Source organism: Staurois parvus, unplaced genomic scaffold, assembly GCF_062004578.1.
Source record: "Staurois parvus isolate SC_StPar_1 unplaced genomic scaffold, SC_StPar_1.0 ptg000025l, whole genome shotgun sequence".
Taxonomy (NCBI): domain Eukaryota; kingdom Metazoa; phylum Chordata; class Amphibia; order Anura; family Ranidae; genus Staurois; species Staurois parvus.
In genome coordinates, this window is record NW_028317821.1 from 6,770,802 (window position 1) to 6,793,930 (window position 23,129).

Consider the following 23,129-nt stretch of genomic DNA (forward strand, 5'->3'; position numbering starts at 1 on the left):
GGATTGTAGGAGCATTTCAGCCTTAAATACCAAGAGGTGTACACATTGAGCACAGGCCTTGAGGGTGACACCCAAATATCCAAGGATCTGAGCCGTAACCTTCTTATAGTAGTGTTGGCTTCCATGTCATAGGTAAGCCTTTTGAGGTTCACCAGTTAGAAAAGGTGAAATTAGACTTGCACACTGCTGTCTCTGCCATCTTTCTCATGCAGCAATCCTTTCAAAAGTGGTGAGGTAGATTTCCATATCATCTGCAGCAGTCCTATTTGTTGCAGGAAATCACTTGAACAAACAGCCTTGGGAACACTCTGATGCAGAATCCTCACTTATCTTTGCCAGGCATTGGGCCCCCTCTTCAGGACACCTTGGTCCTCTTGCTCGGCCCCTGTAATTGCAGCAACCTAGTCACACAGCAACTTCAACATTTCAGCATGTTGGCAATTTGTGTCCAGCTACATTGTTGTAGCATGTTGTGGGGCTCCAGTTGCTTGAATTAAAGCTTTTATTACATGATCCATTTTACAGTCTGATTGTTGCCTTCATCCAATCATATGTAACAGTTTACATTTGTGGGATCACTTTTTCTGGGGTAAAGGTCCACTCAGACTTATAGAGGATGCCCAATTAGACTCCAGACAGTGGGTGGTTTCAAGCTGGTGCAGAGCCAGCTTTTTTTTATAAAAGGTTGTAGATAGCAAATAAACAGAAAATCCATTCTGGCTGGTCAGGAACGAACTAAACATATTCAAGTACCTCACTATCTGTTGGTGGACTAGATTCAACCAACCATACAAAAACACAAATTTCTTGCAAACTTGCCCACACTCTGGATTACAGGTCCCACAAGTTAGCTTATTTACGATGTTTTAGAAGCATATTGTCTCAAGCATTTTTGCATGTGTATCAAGCTTCAGTAGTTTGTTGCCTGGGCATGGCGGAAAGAATAGCAGTTTTATAGCAGGAGTGAGGTTCTTTGTGTATAAAAACTCATGCAAACACGCACTAATTGGGCATTTACAAGTACCCCCATTGAAGTCATGGGATCAAAAATGCCTGAATACGCTTTTTTTAGCATAGGGTGTAAAACATAGGCAGACTAAGTGTACAAATGTGAACAGTTACAATGAGAAAGAATGGGATTCTGCATGTTGCACATAGTCAGGCTAAGGAAACAAGCAGAAAAATGCTGAAGTGTGAATGGGAGCTTATATCTCTGCTCACAGCTGTAGCAGGAATTGAAAGCCTGTAAAAACAAAGCCTGGTATGGATCAGAACCAAATGTAAATAACCCAATTCAAGGTAAATCAAGGATATATTCACAAGCCTCAATCTCTTATATATGACAGGAAATAGGAGAAACATACATCCCATTAATGATTTTTCCATTTGCAATGTCACACTAAAGTTATGCTAAAAAGCAGTCAGCCCTGACATACAAACTATCTGACTGTAGCCTCAAAACCAGCTAAGTGCTGCAATCCAAGTTCATTTGGATGCCCCACAGAACATGATTGCCATCCTTTCTGGAGCACTTGTATGGTAAATTAATCCACCAAAGTTTAAGGCAAATAAAACGTAATTCAGGGACCATTTAATTCCAGTGTCTAGATAGCTAACCTTAACAATTCCCAAAAGGAAATCTATCCTGAAAAAATAAGGATTCTGCTATTTCTGACTTCATCTAAAAATGCTGTTTGCCCATCAAGCTGATCAATTAGCTTCAATAGTTTTCATGGTCACTGACCTGTAATAAGTAAACAAATCAGGAGTTCTGACTTTACTCTGACCTAACTTTCTGTATGTTGGCTCCATGCAACTTATTGAGAAACTACTGAGGTCAAAGACTGCAGGCACGCTGACTATTTCCTGAGCTGGTCTACCAGCTGACAAGGAAGCACAGGTACACAGTAACCATTCTAACTATATGTCCATTTATAGATGTGGCGAACAACAACTGTCAACTGAGGTCATGCTCCCAACAAGGATTCAACATTTTATGCCAATTCTTTGCAGCAAGGGAAAAAAGTTGGTTAAAAGACTTACTCATGCCTCTTGAAAGCCATGACAGCTTTTTCTCAGATAGATTTGTGTATGGTTTTATAAGATCCTCCACTGTAACAGCAGCCAGTGCATTGATGCTGGATGAGACTGTGCTAATAAAAGAAGCAGAGTATAAATCAGTTCTTTCAGATGTTAAAATGTACGAGGGGTCCTCAAAACGTTTCTGCGCACACACACACACATATATACACATATAAGTGGTTTCCTTAGCTTAAATAATGCTGGTCATACACTGATAGATGTATACAGTACATGATGAATGTTGTTCCAATATATTTAAAAAAAAAAGTTTGCTGTTAACATTTGATTTTAGAATGGATGAACATTTCAAACAAAAACCCCATTCACTTTTAGAAATTTGTTCTTTAAAGAACATCCTGCTCCTTCAAATTTTCTCATCACTGCTGTCAAATCGATTTCAGCCCACTAGCAATTAGAAAATCTTATTAAAACAAAAAAATCTTGTAAAATTCTACTAGTGTATGGCCAGCTTCATGCTCAAGGCAGCTACTTGGATGAGCGTTAAAACGTCTCCATCATTACAGAACAAGTCCAGTTGAACATACCTACCTTCTTAAGGACATACCATAACAAATGTGCAAAGTAGTCCTATTCAGCCATTTATAGTTTAAACTGTGATAGTATCATGCTATATGTACTTTCCATGTGTTACAGTGCCTTTCACATATGTTTAACAAGTTAAAATTATACCAAAAGGTCTCAGCCCTTCTTTATACTGTTCCTAAGACATTTATAGATAAGTTTCATATGAACATTAACAAAATGTTTTGCCATGACAAACAGCCTGGATTCTCTAAATATATACTGTACATGTCTCAACCCAGGGGAGATCTAGGTTTGCCTAATTTTTTTTGCATTAGCTAGTCTCTAGATTCTCACAACTTGCCCAATGGGACATTGTCTGCTTTAAAGTTCCTTGGATCAAATTGGAGTCAAGTTCCATATATCCATACAACCTTCCAGGACTTTTATAGCCTTCCTCTATCTCCTGCAAAGCCCTGGCTCTTTTTACAACCTTGGTTTCTCCATCACTACATCTACGGTCTCTATATAAATCCAAATATAGCCTATCCTCCCCAATCTCTTCATTGACTTCCTTCTTAGGGGACCCATCTTGCATTGTTGCCCTTCCGAATGATAGTCACTTCACTTGTTGGAAGTTTAATAAACTGATCACACTGTCAGCATTTGTACATGGCTCCTCTTTTAGTCAACTCAAAGATATTCCTCAATAGGAATGTCTACATTACCTTCAAATCAGACTAGTTTATGCTACCTGTTATGCCCTTCATCCTACTTCACCTAAATCATTTTATGAACGCATCTGCAGTGCCTCTCCTAGAGGGAAGGGTTTGATCTTTAATATTTATTGAGTCTTAACTAATTGCTTTATTCCTCAGTCCTTCCTGTATATCCATAAATGAGAGGATTAATTGGGACCGCCAATGCACCCGAAAAGACTGAGAAGATATGCTAAGCGATTTATGCTCCTGCACCAAATCTCTTACAATCAGGGAGACAGCTATCAAACTTTTAACCAGTTGGTATTACACCCCTGTCATACTTCATGTTATTTGTCCTAATGTTTCAGATTTATGCTTTAGAGGCTGTCCAACTTGAAGTACTTTAAATCACATGTTTTGGTCCTGTAATGTGATGTTCCCTGTATGGAGTAAAAATTAGTGAAATTGCTTCTAAAATTTCTGGTCACACATTGGAATTGACCCCTCCCATGTGCCTCCTTTTTGCACCCAGCCAAGGGGTTACACTTCATGAGGAGCAATGTATTAATTTCATATGTGTTGTAACTTCTGTTGTCCCATTCTCACTTTATTATTGACAGCATTGATTCCATTATGGGACATGTGGAAATTTTCCCATCACTTTTTTTTTATAGTGCCTTAATATCAGTACTTTTATGCAATATGATCAATGTTGTAGTTATACGGCGCTTTTTGTATTTTAAGATGTCGGCCTTATCTATGGTATATATATTTTATGCCTTTCATTACCGATACATAGTCTGAATGTCATATCTTACCTTGATATTTATGTTCTGCATTATTACTGATGCTTCATCTTTTTGATTTATGCAATCTGACAATTTGATTTCATTAGTTGTACTGTATTTTTTACCTACAAATAAACATAGTATGTCCACTTGACATGTGAGCATTTATGCAAATGTTTTTCCAACAATCTGTGATGTCTTCAAATAATTACAACTTTTCTCACTCTTTTATATGAGATGTATTGCTAAAACCCCAAACCACTAGGGTAAATTCAGTTTAAAGATGAATTCCAGGTATGATGTATTTTTACATAGTTAAAGTGATCTAGCTTGGAACGATCAGCATGGGACCTGGAAGCAAGTGGAGACCACTGAAGTAACGGTATAGTAGCAGTGCCTATTTTATTGATTTCCAGGGGCATCAGCCAGGTATGGTATATACATAGTTATGTTTCTCCAAACCAATATAACTATTAGAAAATATACCATGCAAGAAATTCTTCTTTAACAGGTTGTCTAAAGTATCCGCAGTACCATTAGTTAAAGAAGTGGCATGGATCATATAGAAATTAATAATTTAGTTGATTTTTTTTTTTGTTTTTATATAGCATGCATTTCAAGACTAAATGCTAACTCCTGCTGAACATCTGTAACCCAGTATCACTTGGCTTTTATCCTACAGAACTTCACAAAACAAGGGTAACAAAGAAGTCTTTGATACTAACAATTTCCATACATTGGCAGATCACCAGGTGGGAAGAGATTATAGAGAGTCTATTTGAACTGCATAAATGTTTTTAAGTAGACACAGGTATAATTCACCTTACTTTACATTTTCAGGAAGTCAGACCCAAGTTCTGGGTGTAATTCAAGTGCAAGAGCGTTTATTTCAATTATATCATTTGTTGATACTGGTAAATTAAGTATCCTCACAATGTACTTCAAACAGAACAGAGTAATTGAAGCTGAACAGAAAAGAACACCTTCCATCAAAATTAAAGTACTGCCATCTGTCATAACAAGTGAAATACACTTTACTTTCACAAAGAAATCAGCTGAGTATTTGACAGCCTTGTCTGCTGTATTCTCAAGTGAAACTGTGAATTCCACCCCAGTCAATAATTAATCGTAGCCATGCTGAGAACAATAAAATTGGATACAAATAAAAGATATTGTTCATGATTTAACAGAGACAGAGTCATACATTTACTGACTAAAGCTGACCATACACCAGTAGAATTTTGTTCCAAAAAACTTTTTTTCCTCATGTTTGATTTTTAAATGGTTAGTAGGGTCAAAGCAACAATTATTTTCAACTGTAGTGATGAGAAAAGTAAAAAGAGTAGAGTGGATTTTTTTTTCCTGAACTAAATTCTAACTGTAAATGTGTTTTTTTATCTGAAAAAAACAGCCAAATTGTGCTGGGTATGTTCTAGGCACAAAATATACCTGTTTGATATGTCTCAGATTCCATTCAAGTAGAAGGTCTGAGTGAAATGTTAAGGGCTTTCAAACTAAGGTAGTCATCTCAATTTCCATCTCGATCGTAAGATCAAATGTTCTGGCAAATAATTTTCTGATTTTCTATACAAACGTTCCAACAAACTTCTACAGGTGTATGACAAGCTTGCAGGCAGGTGCCTAAAAACTGTTTTTTTTTTTTCCTATAGCTATCTGGGTCAAGCTGGCTTTTTAAAAACTAAACCTGTTACAATGTACATGCAAGGTGGATCTCAGGAATTGATTGGCTAGATTTTCCCACCAATTTTCTGGGGATCCATACTGTAAATAGGGACTCTTCTGTGCCCTCAGAGGACTCTCTGCTGAAGTACTGTCAAGATGTAGGCTGTCATGCTGCTAGACTGAGCCCCAGCCTTGGGCCAGTTGGGGTTCTATGAAGGAATAGGAACCTGGGAACTTTTGGGTACCTATGGTGGACTGATTGTTTTTTAAGAATCTTTGCCAATCATGGCTTCTATGGACTCTTTGCTACCTTGTGAATTATTGCCTTAATGGACTGTTGCCTCTAAAGGACTATGGACTTGCTACTGCTCAGGTATGATTACCCAAAGGGCACTATAGCACCTCTGTACAGGATTTCGTGTGAGAAGTTGCTTTATAAGAACTGTTCCTGTACCTTTGAATTTTTTTAGTAAAGACTATTTTTGTTCCTTTAACCGACTGGTCCAAAGTCTCTCTTTAAGTGGTGCATTGCATAGCGTATCCAAAGAACAAGGCTTGTAACAAGGGTTCTGAAGGCTAGATGAGATTCAATACATTTTAGTCCAGCATGTAGTTTGCTGTCTAGTGTAGGTGACATAGCCATTGCTAGGGATACCCGTACATGTATCATTGTTTAAGGAAGCCAACCAGCAAGGGAATGGGTGACTTAGGTGATGGTTACTCTGATAGTGGTGGGGTGTTATGCTTTGCTCCTTCACTAGCAGCCAGCTTCTCACATACTGGAATCGGACCTGCAGCACAGTGTACCTAGGGACCTAGTCTGGGAGTCACAGGAGAGAGAGTCATGTAGAAGGCCCCCTGAGAGAGAAAAAGAATGTAGTTGTTAGTGAAGTGCATTCCTTGTATCTGATAGCAACAGTGGACATGTCACTGGGAGTGAGGTGACTGGTATTTCTGGGTTGGTGGATGCCAGTACAGGCTCTGTGGAGCCAGTTCCTAAATGCTGCACTCCCGGAAACTGTGGTAGTGTCTGGAGTGCTTAGTGTTAACAGTATAATGAGTTAGCCACGGGTTGCTAGAGGGTTAACTGTGTTCATTGCGGCTCACTTCTAAGTCTGGAGTTGTGCTTTAACCTTGATTTTGCATGATAGCAAACTCCTACCTAGAACCTAGGCAATTAGCGAGTGTGGTTCTTAGTGTTCCCCACTAGAGTGCCTAAGCCTTGCCCACAACCTTACACAGTGCAAAGTGCAAAACTATTCTTCTGCACATAGCTGGATGTGACTTTGTTCTTTAGAAAGTCAGACCTGTAATACCCAGTAAAAAAATCAGCTTTCACTAGACTTCCCATGCCAAGCTGCTACTGTCAGGGATCCGGGTATGACCAGAAATGTGTGGACTGACACAGGGAAGTAACAGGCTTCAGGAATGATATAATAATACAATTTATTATTAGCCACCCAAATATACAACGCACAGTAAACAAACCAACCTTCCACTAATCTTAGTATGGATGGATGGATCATCTGGGTAGCGTAAGGCGCCATCAGGCAGGCCAGGTTAGCAACGTGCGGGAAGCGAGGTACCGAAGGAGCAGGCAGAGAATGGTCAGGGTCACAAGCCGGGTTCAGTAACTCACGGGCAGCACGGTACAGAGGGTCAGGCAGAAGGATGGTCAGGCAAGCCAGGGGTTAAACAGGAGACGGTCAGCAACACTGCAGAGGTTGGCAACAGAAGATAGGCAGAGGAACAGGAACACAGGATACCAGGTACAGGGGCTCATGGGAAACAATACACCAAGGTACTGACTGCAGGTCTGGCCATTCCTTAAATACACCTCCTGCAATCAGCCTCAGGTGATGGCTGACTGCAGGAGTGAGCTTCTGGTTGCTGAGTGCACCCGCTGGCCAGCCCTGGTACTGCAGCCCACACGGCAGGTGAGTCCAACCACCAGTGGTGAATCCATTCCTGACAGTTACAACCTGATTCCTGACAGACTGCTAAGGGTTACTGCACACAGTTGGTTTGTGCCATTTTAAAGTGGAACTTCCCATAATATTGAAGGTTACTCTAATCCTCATACTCCCTCTCTTCTCTACCGCTATTGAAACATTTTTTTTTTTTTTTTAGAAAGAGGGTACTGTTTTCTGACAGGTACTCACTCCCACTTACGCTTTTTCCCCCTAGGTGACAATAGTGGAAGTTCGCCCCCCCTCTTCCCGCACCCACAACCTTCTGGGACACATCATTCTAAAAGCACATGCACAGTGTAGAAGTCACAGCCAGTTTCTCACAGTCAAGAGGGTGGCACTGGGGACCTGAAGACCAGTGAAAAACCAGCCCGGGTGATGACAATGCTGGATCCCTGGGCTGGTAAGTGTCTGTTTTTCAAAAGTCAGCAGCTACAGTATTTGTAGCTGTTTACATTTCATTTTTTAAGAAAAGGGACCAAAGTTCCTCATTAATAAAAAAGTACATTATGCGTGGCTCAAACGGTTCATTCCTAAAGAATTCTGTATATCCCTCTTAAAACCTCTATTATTCATGAATATTGCACACAGGATTGGTAGTAATGTCCCTTGCAGTATGCGGATTTTTTTTTTTTTTTTTAACTAAACTTTGGCTTTAAAGCAAATACAATTAATTATGTGAAGTAACTCTTATGTCTTGATTTTTTTTTTACTTTTTATTTAACTAAACCTAGGCTTTAAACTTGTCTATTATAAAACATAACTGATTGGGTGTAGCGGGTTATAACAGTTTTATCATCATTATTATCCTTTGCTTCAAAATAATATTTTATAGGGTAGGTCCACAAAAAACAGATACTTCAGCTTTTGGTAGATGCCAATGCCATGGTGTACCTGAATTTTTTATAACATAGCAAGTGCAAAAAACATACTAAAGAGGGGGAACTCCTAAATAATACCAAGGTGGGTGGGAAATCTGGGAACTATTGGAGAGATCTCAACAATGGAACCCAGTAGACAGAGGTTACCTAAACCAGATTTTATCCAAGATATCATATTCAAGTAGACTGGCATATACTGTAAATAAATATGTCAAAGAAAACCTGTGCATGCTTTTTGTTTTTTTAAATATTGTTTTGTGGATTATTGACTGCTCACCTTAAAGTGCCACTATAAGCACATGCTACGAACAGGCCAGGCACTCCTGGGTAGTTCTGGAGAATATCTAGCACTAGGTAAGGCATTAGCTGAAATGATAAAGACGTTTTAATTTTTTTCTTATCATTGGAATACAATATTATAAAAAAGATTACATATCAGAAAGTTCTATTCCAATTTGATACATTTCACATCATATAATATTGAGGCAATGTCAGTAGCAGAAAGTTATGTTATGACAGGTTTCTCTGATGCTCTCATATTACAAGGAAATAGTACTCGGAATATGAACTGTGTGAATCACACAACCATTCTTTCCAGAAAAGAGCAGTTTGTTTTGGATAGGTAATGCTGTATGGATGCCAAATTTCACAATGAAACACCCATTCTGTTTAAACATTCAGGTGAGGATAATAAACAAATAGTGATCACGTGTACTTATTGTGGAACTTTACAAAATAGTTTACTTTTACAATAGCTTTTGTATGAGGCTGATAACACTATAAATGGGATTCTTTGTTGTGAGTTCTATTCAAATTGGGCTTTAGTAATATTTACAGCGTCTTAGGAATATTCCATAAAAATATTGTTTTATTTGTCGCTTTAGGTTCATTCACACTGGCAGTGCCAAACCTGCATTTAGTCCTCAGGCACACTTGATGTTTTTACAGCGGCTGTTTTTGGCTTTTGACGTTTTTTTCTACAGCCAGTAAACCCCCCAGCATGTTATCCTATGTGTCCATGCACATATAGACTGTAATCAGCGTTTTTTGGCAGGGGTGTTTTTTGTCTGGAAAAAAAAAACCCAGGACTAGTGGGTTTCTAGAGGAGTTTTTTAGCTGTAAAAACGCTCCAATGCTAAAAAAACACAGCAAAACGCAGTAAAAAGTGGTAAATCGCAGCAAATCGACATTTTTGGACTTTTTTTACCCTCCAGTTTTTTTTTTTTTTAAACGCAAAGACGTCAAAACGCTGCTAAACGCTTATGCAAAATGCTAAAAAATGCTCTAAAAACTCACGCTTTTAATGCGATTTTACACAGCTAACGTTACCAGCGTTATTAAAACGCCTAGTGTGCATGGAGCCTAGTATGCATTTAGGGCACATTTCCAAATGCATGTAATGATTTTTAAAAGTACCACCATACTGTGTGTTTTCCTGTGTTTAGGTGCATTCAGTTTAGCTGTGTTTAGAGAAAATCTGAATTCTGCTCATTCAGGGTTAAATTAGAAACTCTAACAATTGTTTTCTGTGCATCCCGGTCACATTGCAATGCAGTGTGCAGCGATACCATACAGACAGGTTGCATTTGATCTCAGTGCACTGTACAGAACCGCATGGCACTGTACAGAAGAGCTGCGCATTGTGCTGCTGTACAGCATCATGAATGAAGTGTACTTTTGTAGACTTCAAATAAAGTTTTTACAAAAACAAAACGGAACAAGCAGGGGCGGACTGACAACTCATGGGGCCCCGGGCAATAGGGGATCATGGGGCCCCTGTGCCCTTGCCCAAACTCAAAAAAGCCTATGAAAAAGGTACCAGGGGCATCTAATGGGGCCCCCTGCCCCTGATCCGGAAGCAGGGCTGCCAATAGGGGGGTACCTCCAGTCCTCCTGTAGGAAGCCCAGGCATACAGGGGGCCCAGACAGCAGAGGGATCGGTGGGGCGAGCGGGAGGGGGCAGCAATTGCAGAATGATGACCTGTACAGCTCTCTGCAGCAGCTCAAAGCCGGTTCCTCACCCTCTTCCTCGGCTTTCAGCTGCTGGAGGGAGAGGCACACACCAGTGCTGCCAACCAGGGCTGCTGTTAGAAATCATGGGGCCCCGTACAGCCTACCTGACAGGGCCCCCCTGAAAATATCAAAAGGGCACAGGCTTCAGTTTATCAATGAACAGGATCCCCCGTCTCCTGTCATTTAAATTCCGTGTAGCTGAGGCCACAGGGAAAGGAATAGAAGAATCTATGTCCTTTCTCTGTCTCAAAGGTGAGATGTCAGGGGTTTGTGTGGACCTCAGACAACCCCCCCCCCCCCCCCCCGCGCCCAGTGTTGTAAGAAAAATAATAAAAATAATTTAAAATATAAAAAAAAAAACACATTGTAAAAAACTATTTTGAAAAACTGAAAAGAAGAATTAAAAAAATAAGGGCTCATTGATATGGGTTCTCTGGCCCATAGAGTGTGAATGAGCGGTTTGTTAGTGTGGCTGGAGCGGCCTGTTACTCGATGAGGATGCAGTGGCTGCATGAACACTGCCACAGGTCCTAATCTGATAAGTGTGCAGGTGTGAGCGAGGGGCCCCGAATACACACTGTCTGTGTTTGGAGGCCATACACCTGCGTCCACATGCCTTTCAAATTAGGACCTGTGGCTGTATTCATACAACTACTGCATCCCCATGGTGTAATATAGGCTGCCTGCACACAGTAATAGCCATATAAAAACACATTGATTCACACTGTACAGGACACAGCACCCATGTGAATGAGCCCCAAGACCTCAATCACACAGCTTTATTAGCTCAATACACTTTTATCTTTTAGATTCGCCAGGAATTTTGTAAGTTATGTTGTGTTTGTGTCCACTAATAATGATTTTTCTAGTGAAAATATAATTTGATGTTATCAAGGGAGGTGGGGGAGCCCTGCTGTACGGGGCCCCGTGATTTCTAACAGCAGCCGTGTCCGGAAGCAGACCAGCCTTAAGGTGTAAGTGTGCAGGAGGGAGCTCCAGCTTGCTGCAGTGCTGGAGTGAAAGTGAGCTTAGTTCTGCTTTGAGGCACCATTCACATTTGAGCGTAGAGTTTTTCAGCATTTTTCACACATATTTTACTGAGATTTTTTTGTCCATTTATGCACGCTTTCATACAGCTTTTAGCCATTTTTGAGCTTTGGCATTTTTTTATTAGCCAATAAAGAAAAGTATCATCTGTTGCATCATTTGTTGCTAGGTTTTTCTGCTTCAGCTTTTCCATCAGCTTTTATTTCTCTTTTTATTATTATTATTATTATTATTATTATCATTAAATAATGTATTATTATTTTGTTTTTTGTTAGGGTAAGGGGTTAAAGTTAAGGTTAGGTTAGGGTTAGGATTAGGGGTTAGTATATTTATTATTTTCTTATTATTTATTTATATTTGGTTAGGGTTAGGGTAATAATAATAATAAATGATTGAATAAATGCAAAATAAATACACAAATAAATAAAACTAATAATTAATAAATACTATGTAATAAAAAAAAATTAATAATTAGTCCTTAAAAAATATATTAAACATATTATTATTATTACTAATAATAATAACAATAATAATAATAATAATTTGTATTATTATTATAAAAAATAAACACCAAAACCTTGAACAAAAAAACATTATTAATAAAATAATACAAAATGAATAAATGAATGTAGAATACACAAATAAATAAAAATAACCATAAATACATTTTTCTAATAATAATTTAATAATAATTAACCCATAAGTGTAATCCCCTAAAATCTAAAAAAGTAATACAATAATATTTTTTTATTATTATTATTGTTCTTAATAATAATAATAATAATAATAATGTAATTGTTGTTCGGGTGTTTATTTGTTATTATTATTATTATTAATAATTTCTTTCAGTTAATTATTTATCATGATTTTTTTTATTTATATGTGTCTTTATTTTACTCATTTTACATTTATTTATTCATATATTATTAATTTTTTTTTGTTTTACATCTTTTTCATTTGAGCAGAAAATCACACAAAACACACATTAAAATGTTCAAAAATGCGGCAATCACGTTTTTTTTCTTTTCTATGGAAATTAAAATGCGCCAAAAACATGCAAATCTACCCAATTTGAGCTACAAAAGTAGTTCCAAAACTTTTTTTGAGCTTCAGCTGTTCAGCTTCAGGGTACTTGGAATGGAGATGTGAACCATCTTCATAGGGTAAAATTGATTTTTTTTTCCCCTTGAGCTTTTGGAGCTTTGAGCTTCACACTACAAAATGCTCACGTGTTAATGGGGCCTAATCCTTAAAATCCTACAGCACCATAAAACGTGTTCATTACATGCACTTGCAGGTTGGGTGTAGAAACACAATACAGTCCATTTAACATGGTTTCCTATAGGACACGTTCACCTCTATGCTTTTTTGAGCCACTGTGTTTTTGGAAAGGGTCAGGGACTTTTTAAAAACACAAAAGTTTGTATTTTTGGTTCAATAGACTTCAATGGAAATGCTGCAGAAAGTGCATTTTTGACATTTTTGTGCACAGCCATCCAGAGCAGTGTGCTTGAGTTGACAGGGAGGAGAACTTTTAGTAAACAAAACAGTTCTCCCCGTTGCAGAGCTTCGGAAATCTACAGGCGCCAGCGAGTAATTACCAGCCGGGACCCGGTGATTGACAGCTGCAGCCGCAAATGGAAGCGCATGTAGGGTGCGCGCCCCCTACCCTGAAATGCTAAATCATGTATATATACAGTACGTGATTTTGCGCAGCCATGCCGCCCTGTAGCAATTATTTCTGCTATACGGCGGTTGGCAAGAGGTTAACTGTTTTCTAACACAAACTAAAACAAAAGGATGCAAAGGCCACTATATTAACAAATATACATTTTTTTATTAAATAAATCCAATGAGCATACTCACAATAGAAATGAGTATACTCACAATAGAAATGAGCATACTCACAATAGAAATGAGCATACCCACAATAGAAATGAGCATACCCACAATAGCCAACTGCTAAACAGTGATATAAACACAACCCACGTGGCAGAGTAGTTCTATTCAAAACAAATATTACCACAATCCTGACATCACTTAGACCCACCAGCTAATGCGTTTCAAGGGAAGAACCCTCTTCTTCAGAAAGATGCTAAATCTTGTTAAATGCATACCTGATCAGGAGCAGACACACGTTTTGAGGTCCATGGATCGCAATCTTTATACACTGAATATAGAATGAGGCCTGAGATCACAGCACAGGCCAATATTGCCCATAGTCCTAACAGGTTTAAGTACAGAGACCTGTAAAATGTAAACATCATTAAAAAATAATAATGTGCAATGAGAGCACAACATTTGAACAAAATGCAATTAACAATCTAAAGATTTTTTGCTTTAAGATTTCTATAAGTAGTTCTGAAAAGGGTCAAGAACAAATGACATGTACAGAGGACAGCAAAACATGCAAAGATAAAATGTTACTAACAGATTGTACTGTAGACCACACAAAGGAATAAGAAACAAGGAAAACTCTGTTATAGACTTCTTTTGCTGGACAGCTTGGTCTGTTAAAGATAGTTGACAAATAACAGACATACTGGATGGATCACCAGGTGAAAAAAAAGACTATAAATAGAAAACTAATGCAGCCACCACATCTAAGAATTGGTAAGCTGAAGTCTATTACATTATTGTTTTGGGGTTTAATTCTACTTTTGACTACCAGATAGATTTGTGGGTCATACAGTATGGAAACAGCTAAAGAAATGTTGAGGCCCCTTCTGCCAAAATAGTTTCTATTATGAAAAACCATGTTTTTTTTATACTACCAGATTAAATCTTAATGTTCTGGGGCTGGAAAATGCAGATTTCCCCCTTTGTAAGTAAAAATATTTACTTGAACAAGTGTTGACAAAGTTACAAGTGGGTTATTTATTTATTCTTTCACGTCATAAGTCCCTGTCCTCAAGGACCTTTTAATATAAGGTCGCTATCTCACACGTATGCAGTACTAGGGTCAATGTAGACAGGAGACAAAAAAACCTACCAACTGCCCCAACACCTCCACACCGAGGAAAACATATATATTTTAAAAATATTTTTCCCAAATATATTGACATATATTGAAAAAAAAAAAAAATTATATTATATATATATATATATATATATATATATATATAATATATATATATATATATATATATATATATATACATATATACACACATACACACACACACACACACACACACACACACACACACACACTGTATGTTGAATGCTTATACAGGACCCCAAGGTAGAAAGAAGGTTGAGGGAGGAAATAGATCGATCTTTTCTGTTAAACAAAACCAAAGAATTTTCGGTGGTGGCCACTATTTGAGAGGCACATAAGGTGTATATTAGGGGAATTTTGATAATTTCAGGGGCCAAAAAAAGAAAGAATGGGAGAGAAAAGTAAAAGGGGTGACGGAATAGTTACATGGTTTAGAGCAGGCACATAAAAAGAAACAGGATACGGAGATATACTCGAAGATTATACTTAAAAGAGAAGACCAATTGGAACAGGAAACAAAGAAGATATTTAACAGGGTTTCAAAGGAAAGATACTGATGGGGGAATAAGCCAGGAAAATTTCTCATGAAAAGACTTAAGGAAAATAAATCGAAGAATTATATTGAAAAGTTTAATGATGAAATAGGAGAACTGGTTTATTCCACCACCAACATCGCTAATGTGTTATATACTGTATGTTGAAATGCGTTTTTTATATATTACAAAATATATGAAAAATATTTTTAAAAATACATTTTCAAATATACTGTAGGTCTTTAAAAATACATTTAATCTACATTTTTGGAATGCATTTACAAATATATGTAAAAATATATGTTAAAATGACTTTTTAATATGTTCAAAAAAATCTGAAGAATATATTAAAAAAATATATTTGAAAAAATATTTTTCATATATTTTGTAATATATAAAAAAAGCATTTCAACGTACAGTATATATATATATATATATATATATATATATTAGTATTTCAAATATATGTCAATACATTTGGTAAGAATATTTTTAAAATATATTTCTCTTCTATATGGGCCTGCATGAAGGATATGCCTGCCATTGGCTACCGGCAGCTGTCAACCTCCCAACCTCCCGGAGCCAGCGCGTGGACGAAGCCTCCTCCTTTGAGTGGCGGTACTGTAGGTCGGAGGAGGAAAGGACTTTGATTGGCCGGTCACATAACTGTAAGGAAAGTAAACAGGAAAAAACTGTCGCAGGACAAAAGTAACCTAGTCCAGAAAATTCTAAATGCCCATAGAAGCCATGGAGGGGGCACACACTTCAGGCTGCTTGTCTTTTGAATCAGAATTAAACTGTATACTGTGCAAACAAAGAAAAAAATATGCAATTGGAATCTAAGTGTAGCAGTAAATAAACAAAATTTATTGCATTAAGTAAGCAACTTACAGGATAAAAGTGATAAAAGGCTCATCAATGCTCCGCTGTGAAGGGCATCTGGTCTGCAGACTCCCGCCACAGGCGGTGACACAAACATCAGAGGTTCCTATGGAGTGGCCTCAGCTGGGGATCAAAGCCTACCGGAGACGCCAAGGGAGGAGGATGTGACGTCACTGATGTCGTGTCATCAGTGACATCACGTCCGGCTCCTCCGCTGTCCCCAGAAAGGCTTTGATTCCCAACTGGGGCCGCTCCATAGGAACCTCTGATGTTTGTGGCACTGCCTGTGGGGGGAGTCTGCACGCCAAATGCCCTTCACAGCGTAGCATTGTTAAGTCTTTTATCACCTTTATATTAGGAGAGCAAAGAGGACCGTCATCAGTAGAATATGGAAACCAGTGGCCGTGGCTGCACCCTGGGTGGCAGTGCGCTCTAGGCTGCTGCCTTGTTTGCCTAGTGGTAGTGCCGGCCCTGGCTACAAGACAGAAGTGCTAACTGTGTGGGTTGTAATTCTCTCAACACAATCATTTACTCAGATAGACAATTTTCAAACAGTAGTACTTAAACGTAGCCAAATACAACACGTGCCAGTAGGTCGCCCTTAGTATGAAAAAAAGGCAATGTGATGATTTTAAGAAATTTTTATTTATCTCAGGCTTTTTGGAAATGGATTACAAATTATAAAGACAATTGAAAGCTATACATGACTTTTCAGGCAATGGTTGGGGACCACTGCAGTACAGGGATACTGCTCTTCTTGATGTTAGCAGCAAGGCTCTAAATATGTAGATATCGTGCCCTCTTGTGTAAATAGTTGTTGAGAGGAGTTAGAGGCTTGCTAGAAGCCTGGATTTAGACAGAGGGTTACTTCAGGTTAAACTGGAGGGCTCTACAGGCCAGTCCTCTGATACCTCCCTGTGCTCTTGAAGCTTGGAGAAGCTTCTAGAAGTCAGTAGGCAGAGGTGAGGAGGAGCTGATCTGGATATTTATGGGAGTCTGACCAAGGCCTGGCAGTGTGGCAGACCAGCCCATACTGTAAATATGACAAAGCCTGGCCAGCAGAGGAGTGGGGTGGAAAATGGAGTATTGAAAGGTACTGCTGTGCAGCCTTGGATCAGGCCCCGGAGAAGGGGGGTTCTGCCTCCAGGCTGGAGGCTAGAAGCTGAAGGAGGAAAGAGGAGAGCTGAAGGATGGAGCTCCACTGCCCTGCAGTCCACCAGGGAAGGACAGCCTTCATAGCTTGGAGAGGCACCAGCCCAATGGAAGGTCTGAAAGCAGTTCTATCCTCAGCTGCAGGACAAGGACAGTGTGCGTACCTCTACACCCCCAGGGCCTATAAGGGAGAAGTCTGCTGGATGCAAGTTCTTGACAAGTCTTCAGGGTATAGTTCATAACTTACCCAATACCTTGTCCTGGGATCAGATAACATAGCCAGGTGGACTGGTATTTTGTTCACTTAGAGGACTAAAAGCTCCTACAAGTTGGGACTTTTCCAGAAATCCACTCAAGGGGACTCAGTGCTCCTGCAAACTCTCACTTTGCTAAACTGTAATAAGACAGTCAAATATCTGCCATTTTCTGTAGTCGTCTAGAGAAGGAAATTGTCCTCATTTGTTATTCTTCAATAATCCCATAACCCCTTTATCCTATCCAACCCCATGGACTGTCTCTTGTGTCTGTAAAATGCATATTGCCTGGCTGTGCAGGAAAAAAGGGGGACTCAAGATCAGCAGCTCTCAAGAGGGTAGCACTGCATTATGAAGTCTATAGTAGTTGCTATATTATCAAGTATATGGATCAGAAAATACTTTTATGGCAAGGAATACAGAAGATCCCTAAAAATATATTCCCTTAGACATGGAGAAGAAGAAGAATGCTGTGGCTTTTTATTTCTGCATTGACAAGAAATATTTTCACATAAAGAAATCAAATTTTTAACCAAACACAGTATCAGTTTCCAAACCACATATAACTCACAGTTTTGCTTGAAATCTTGTCTTACAAGCGATGTATCGCTGCACTTGAGACTGATTGACACCATAGATTCCCGCCCACAAAAATGTTCCACCAATCACAATCGTCCAAAAAGTGTGTCTGCGTAGTGGATGGGGATCAAAACTATGGAAAATAGATGAGATATAATTGAACATAAGAAAGGGTCTAAAAGAGATATCAATGGATATAAACAGACCTATTAAATAAACAGCCAAAGCAAAAAAAGCTTTGTGGTTAACCACAGCAACCAACTAGAATTTAGATTTGGAATGTGACCATGCCTGATGAAGGGGTCCTGCGAGAATCCGAAATGTTGCCTTGCTGTAACTATGTGATCGTTTATTAAAACTTTTGGACCCATATTGGTGATCCTCAGTGTGCTGGTGACATTCTCCCTTGCTGATTCTGTTCGGTGCTAGCCGATGGTCGCTGCAGCACCCACTTATACACACTGCCGTTTGTAACGCAGGAACGTGTGCATTTGGATTGTACACTTGTATTTCCTGTCAATGGTCTCTTGGCATTCACTTCCTGTAGGCCACTTCCCAAAGCCTCACTTCACTAGTGTATGGCCATCTTTATACAAGTACATAGGAGGGAGTGGATGGAGACACTCAGTTGTCAGGCCCCATTCACATGTAGAAGACTCACATTCCCACATGTGTTTGTTTTGGGTGTTCTGGAGTGTGTTCACTCACCACGCATAGGGCAGCCCATTCACTTGAATGGTCTGCCCTACACACAACAATCGCCCCAGAAATGCTCCAGAACGTTTTTTTTTTTTTGAGCGGAGCATGGTGCCTTACTGCAGTTTTTGGTGTGTTTGCAGCACTTGGGGTGCCTTTAACATGTAATGACAACACCAACACAATGCACATTTGCAGCGTGTTTCTGAAACACATGGCAAAGCGTGCATTTTCTGTGCAGATTTCCATTCTTTCAGAAACACACAGTTGTGAATGGAGTCTCATTGTTTTGTGTAAACGCACCAGTTCCAGGCCCCATTCACACTGAGAGTAGAGGGAGAGCATGCTTTTTGGCTCGTTTTACTAGTGACACACATAGGGCAGCCCATTGATGTGGCGTTTATGTGGCAATGTAGCTCATGGAATATTTTGTCATGGTGCATGGAATTGCACATTTTTTACTGCACATTTTTCTGCATTTATCACCCACTTTTTCATGTGGCAAAATGTGTACTTGTTTCTGTGTTTGGTGTGCCGTTAACAATTAATGACACTGAAAGCGCAACTGGTTAATTTTAGGTGTATAAATGTGGCCATACACTATACACTCTGATTGTACAATCTCTGTACAATCTGGTTTAGATTTATCAAAACTATATAATAGGAGAACACACCATCTATCCAATCACTCTTTACAGTGGTGTATTTAGGTTTCGTGCTGCCCTAGGCAACACAGAAATTGGCTCCCCCCCATTGACCAACAACACCCCAGTCCCCCCCACCCAAGAGAGCCTTCCATTACCACTGCCTCCCATACACTGGCAACCCCCCACCCTGACAAGAGATAAGACACTCACCTTCACAGCTCCAGACATCCCCGGGAACAAGAGTCAGGCTCTGCATACAGCCTCTCTCAGATCCCACCTGGTCCCAGTGCTGCGTGTGTCCCTTCTTCCTATCCTTCTTTCGGGGGATAGCACTGCCCCCCTGAAAAATGCTGCTGCCCCCCTGAAAAATGCCACCCTAGGCAAATGCCTTGTTTGACTTGTGGTAAATACGCCCCTGACTCTATATCCAATCAAGCAGGCCCTTGCATTACATCAGGGGTGTCCCATGGGCTGTATGCCGTCTGAGCCCGTCTGAAGGGGCGATGGGGTAGCCAGGCAAATGCACGTAGGGAGAGATCCTGGGGATGCTGTGAAATAAACAGTTGATGGGTGAAGTCTGTGTACTAATGAGGTCAGTGCAGGATGTGTGTGATAATGAGATCAGCTGATAATCTGCTTCCAGGGTCCTACTGGCTCCTCTGTCCTCTGTCTACATTCCAGGAGGGAAAAAAGCTTTCTTAGGAATTTACCAAAGGCTAAGGTAAGGCCTTGCTCTCCAGATCAATGAGAGCTTGTATATTTTTTGCAACTGAGATATATTAATGGTACATTGGTGCACAGGGGAGCTGGATTTTATTTATTTTTGTAAAAAGTGAACTTAGCCTTCGAAGATGACACTTTAAAATAGTAATAAATAAATACATAAATAAGATAGAAAATATTTGCATGTAATACTTTCATGACCCCAAAACAATGGTTTATTCCTTCCACATTCCTTTATTATTTTTGGATACTTGATGGAGCCATTAAAATTATTCCTTTTAAGCCCCTTGGTCAACTATAGATCCAGAACCTAGTTCTGATTCAGCAGAAGGCTTTTTGTTATCTTTTGGTCCACCACACTATATGTATATGCTCTAGAAGCCTTACTGTTACCATGCACTGCATTATTGTCATCCAATTTGCCATACACAGATGCCTGCAATTTAAAATAAATGTCTCTATAATTTCAGTATATATCTGTGCTGTAAACCAGTGGCTATGCATGTATACTTGGCCTAGGAGCAACAAGGCATGATTTGTATGGCTTCACCTACTATTCTAAAATGAGGGATAAAGTCCTTATTTTTGGAATTTGTAATAGGAGTGAGACAAACACTTTAGGTGAGATTTACTTAAACTAGAGCGCACAGAATTTGGTGCAGCTGTGTGTAGTGACCAATCAGCTTCTAACTTCAGTTTGTTCATTTAAAGTGTGACTAAACCCAGGACCCTACATTCATTATATCTGGTCTCCCACAGTACACACAACATGGAAATGCAATTATTTTAGTAAATATAAACTGCTAAATACCTTTTCTCATCAGCAGTAGCCCCTGGTTCACATATATGCGGCCCGTGTTTTGTGTGGGCACGAGAGCCCATTCATTTGAATGGACTCCCATGCCCCGTGACACACAGGGAAGAAGTCCCTGCACTTCTTCTGAAAATGCAGCCCATAAAGGAACCTCAGTTCCCATTACAGTTGCGTTTTCTAGTGCTGGCAGCGTTCCATTAGAAATAATGGCACCCGCCCGCGGGTCCGCATTCCTCTGTGCGGGTGGTGTGGCTGCACGGATTTTCATGCGGATCTGCAGCAGAACCACCTGCACATATGTGAACCAGGGCTTAGAGCAGTCTTGTGACTTCTATCAATGTCCAACCGAGCACTAGTTAAAAGTTTGTAGGAGGAGTTTTCTTTCTGCTCTAGGAGGATGCAAAATTCCTGACCTCTGTCTGGACAGTGCTGATTGGCCCTGTGCTGATCACATGCACCCTTCCAAGAAAAAAAAACCCCCACCTCTCTAGCAATACACACCAAACTGAGCATGTGCAAGTGACCACAGGTTCAGTCTGTCTTATGAGGTGGACATCTCAACAAGAGGAGTGGTAGAGAAGACAGGATCAAACAGCCTTTTTACACAATGCAGATTAACCCCTTAGGTTCCACAGTGCGTATAACAAGCATGCTTTACTGAATATATAGACTGATTTTACTGTTGTGGGTTTAGTAACACTAAGTTTTGACAATAAAACCTGGAAGCGGATTGGTTTTTGCACAGGAGCACCAGATTCTGTGTGCTCCAGTTTTAGTAAATCTCCCCTTTTCTGTTTTAGAAATGTTCTACTATGCTTCACATTGGATAACCCCAACAGTAATGTGACAATATGACATTAAGTAATGGCATGAAGATCAAATAACTAATCCCTTATGAAAACAACCTTGCTGGCTGCCAAGAAAACAAACATCTCATAAAAAGCCAGAGACTATTATAGCTGTAAAAAATTGCTAGCACAGATTGGATCTTGAATATTTGCATTGTTCATACCTCAATTTTTATGTTTTCACCTAATATTTTAGAGCGGAAGTGAAGTCTCTTTATAACATTGTGCTGATAGACATGCTTTATTATGACAGAAGAAACTGTGTATGTCTGTTTGGTCATAGATACATCTACCTGCCTGTCAACACTTTCATCTATAGGTGTACACTGAGCTGTACATGCACAGCTCAGTGTCAGGGGCAGACTGACAACTCATGGGGCCCCCCGAGAAAGAGGGGATCATGGGGCCCCTGTGTCCCTGCCCAAATTCAAAAAAGCCTATGAAAAAAGGTACCAGGGGCAACTCATGGGGCCCCCTGCTGACTACGGGCCCTCAGGCAGTGCCCGAGTTTCCAAATGGTCAGTCCGCCCCTGGTTTGGTGATAGATGCATCTACCTGCCTGTCAACACTTTCATCTATAGGTGTACACTGAGCTGCACATGCACAGCTCAGTGTACAGTCTCGGCATGATTCTATTGTAGAACAAAGTATCTCCTGTAAGCATGGGCATCAACCAGACCCAGCAAATCAATATGGTGGAAGACTTCAAACCAGAAGCAGACTAGGGGAAGATTGAAAGTGCCGGCATCAGGGGAAAAGGAGTGAGCTGAGCACTGGAGGAGATCACTTTTCCCGGGTTCCTACTTTTAGCAATATTTAGTAGAACCTTTCATGTGTTTAACCATGTTTGGAGTTTCTAATTGGATCCTGGACCCATAGAATTCTATTTTCACTGAACTCAAGTAAATTGACCACACCTAAAGGCCTTGTTAACAAAAGGCAGCTGGAGGGAGTGGTAAAAACAGCTGGTTGCTCCATGTTTTTACCTCCCACCTGACCGTCTTCCTAAACTGTGCAATGGTCCAAAAAAGGTAGCACATATTTCTGCAACTTCTTGTCAAAAAGAAGCATGTCGCATTGGGCAGGCAGTACCACTGCCAATCATGACCCATGTAAGCAAATCAAGTTGCGCTGGGCTGCATCTGCGAGACAAATGCTTGGTTTGCAGTTGCAGTGTAGTATTTTAATTGAAAATTCTAACTTGGCTTCTTGGCAATTACAAAAAGTCTTCTTATACTATGTTTTGTGCCTTAAAAATTTTCAATAAAAATTTATTCAAAGTGAAAACACTAATTTGGCTAAACAATGCGGGC

At 39.7% G+C, this 23,129-nt stretch overlaps 1 protein-coding gene across 1 annotated transcript in view; it reads right to left on the reverse strand.

Moving 5' to 3' along the window:
• LOC149471214 (sodium-coupled monocarboxylate transporter 1-like) overlaps positions 1 to 23,129 on the reverse strand; it is an 88,883-nt gene that overhangs the window by 35,599 nt on the left and 30,155 nt on the right. Inside the window, exons 6-9 of the mRNA XM_089652735.1 lie at positions 18,081 to 18,221; positions 13,805 to 13,934; positions 8,905 to 8,993; positions 2,044 to 2,153 (exon numbers count right to left, since the gene is read on the reverse strand). Of these exons, the coding sequence (XP_089508861.1) occupies positions 2,044 to 2,153; positions 8,905 to 8,993; positions 13,805 to 13,934; positions 18,081 to 18,221 (470 nt within the window). The remainder of the gene's footprint in view (positions 1 to 2,043; positions 2,154 to 8,904; positions 8,994 to 13,804; positions 13,935 to 18,080; positions 18,222 to 23,129) is intronic.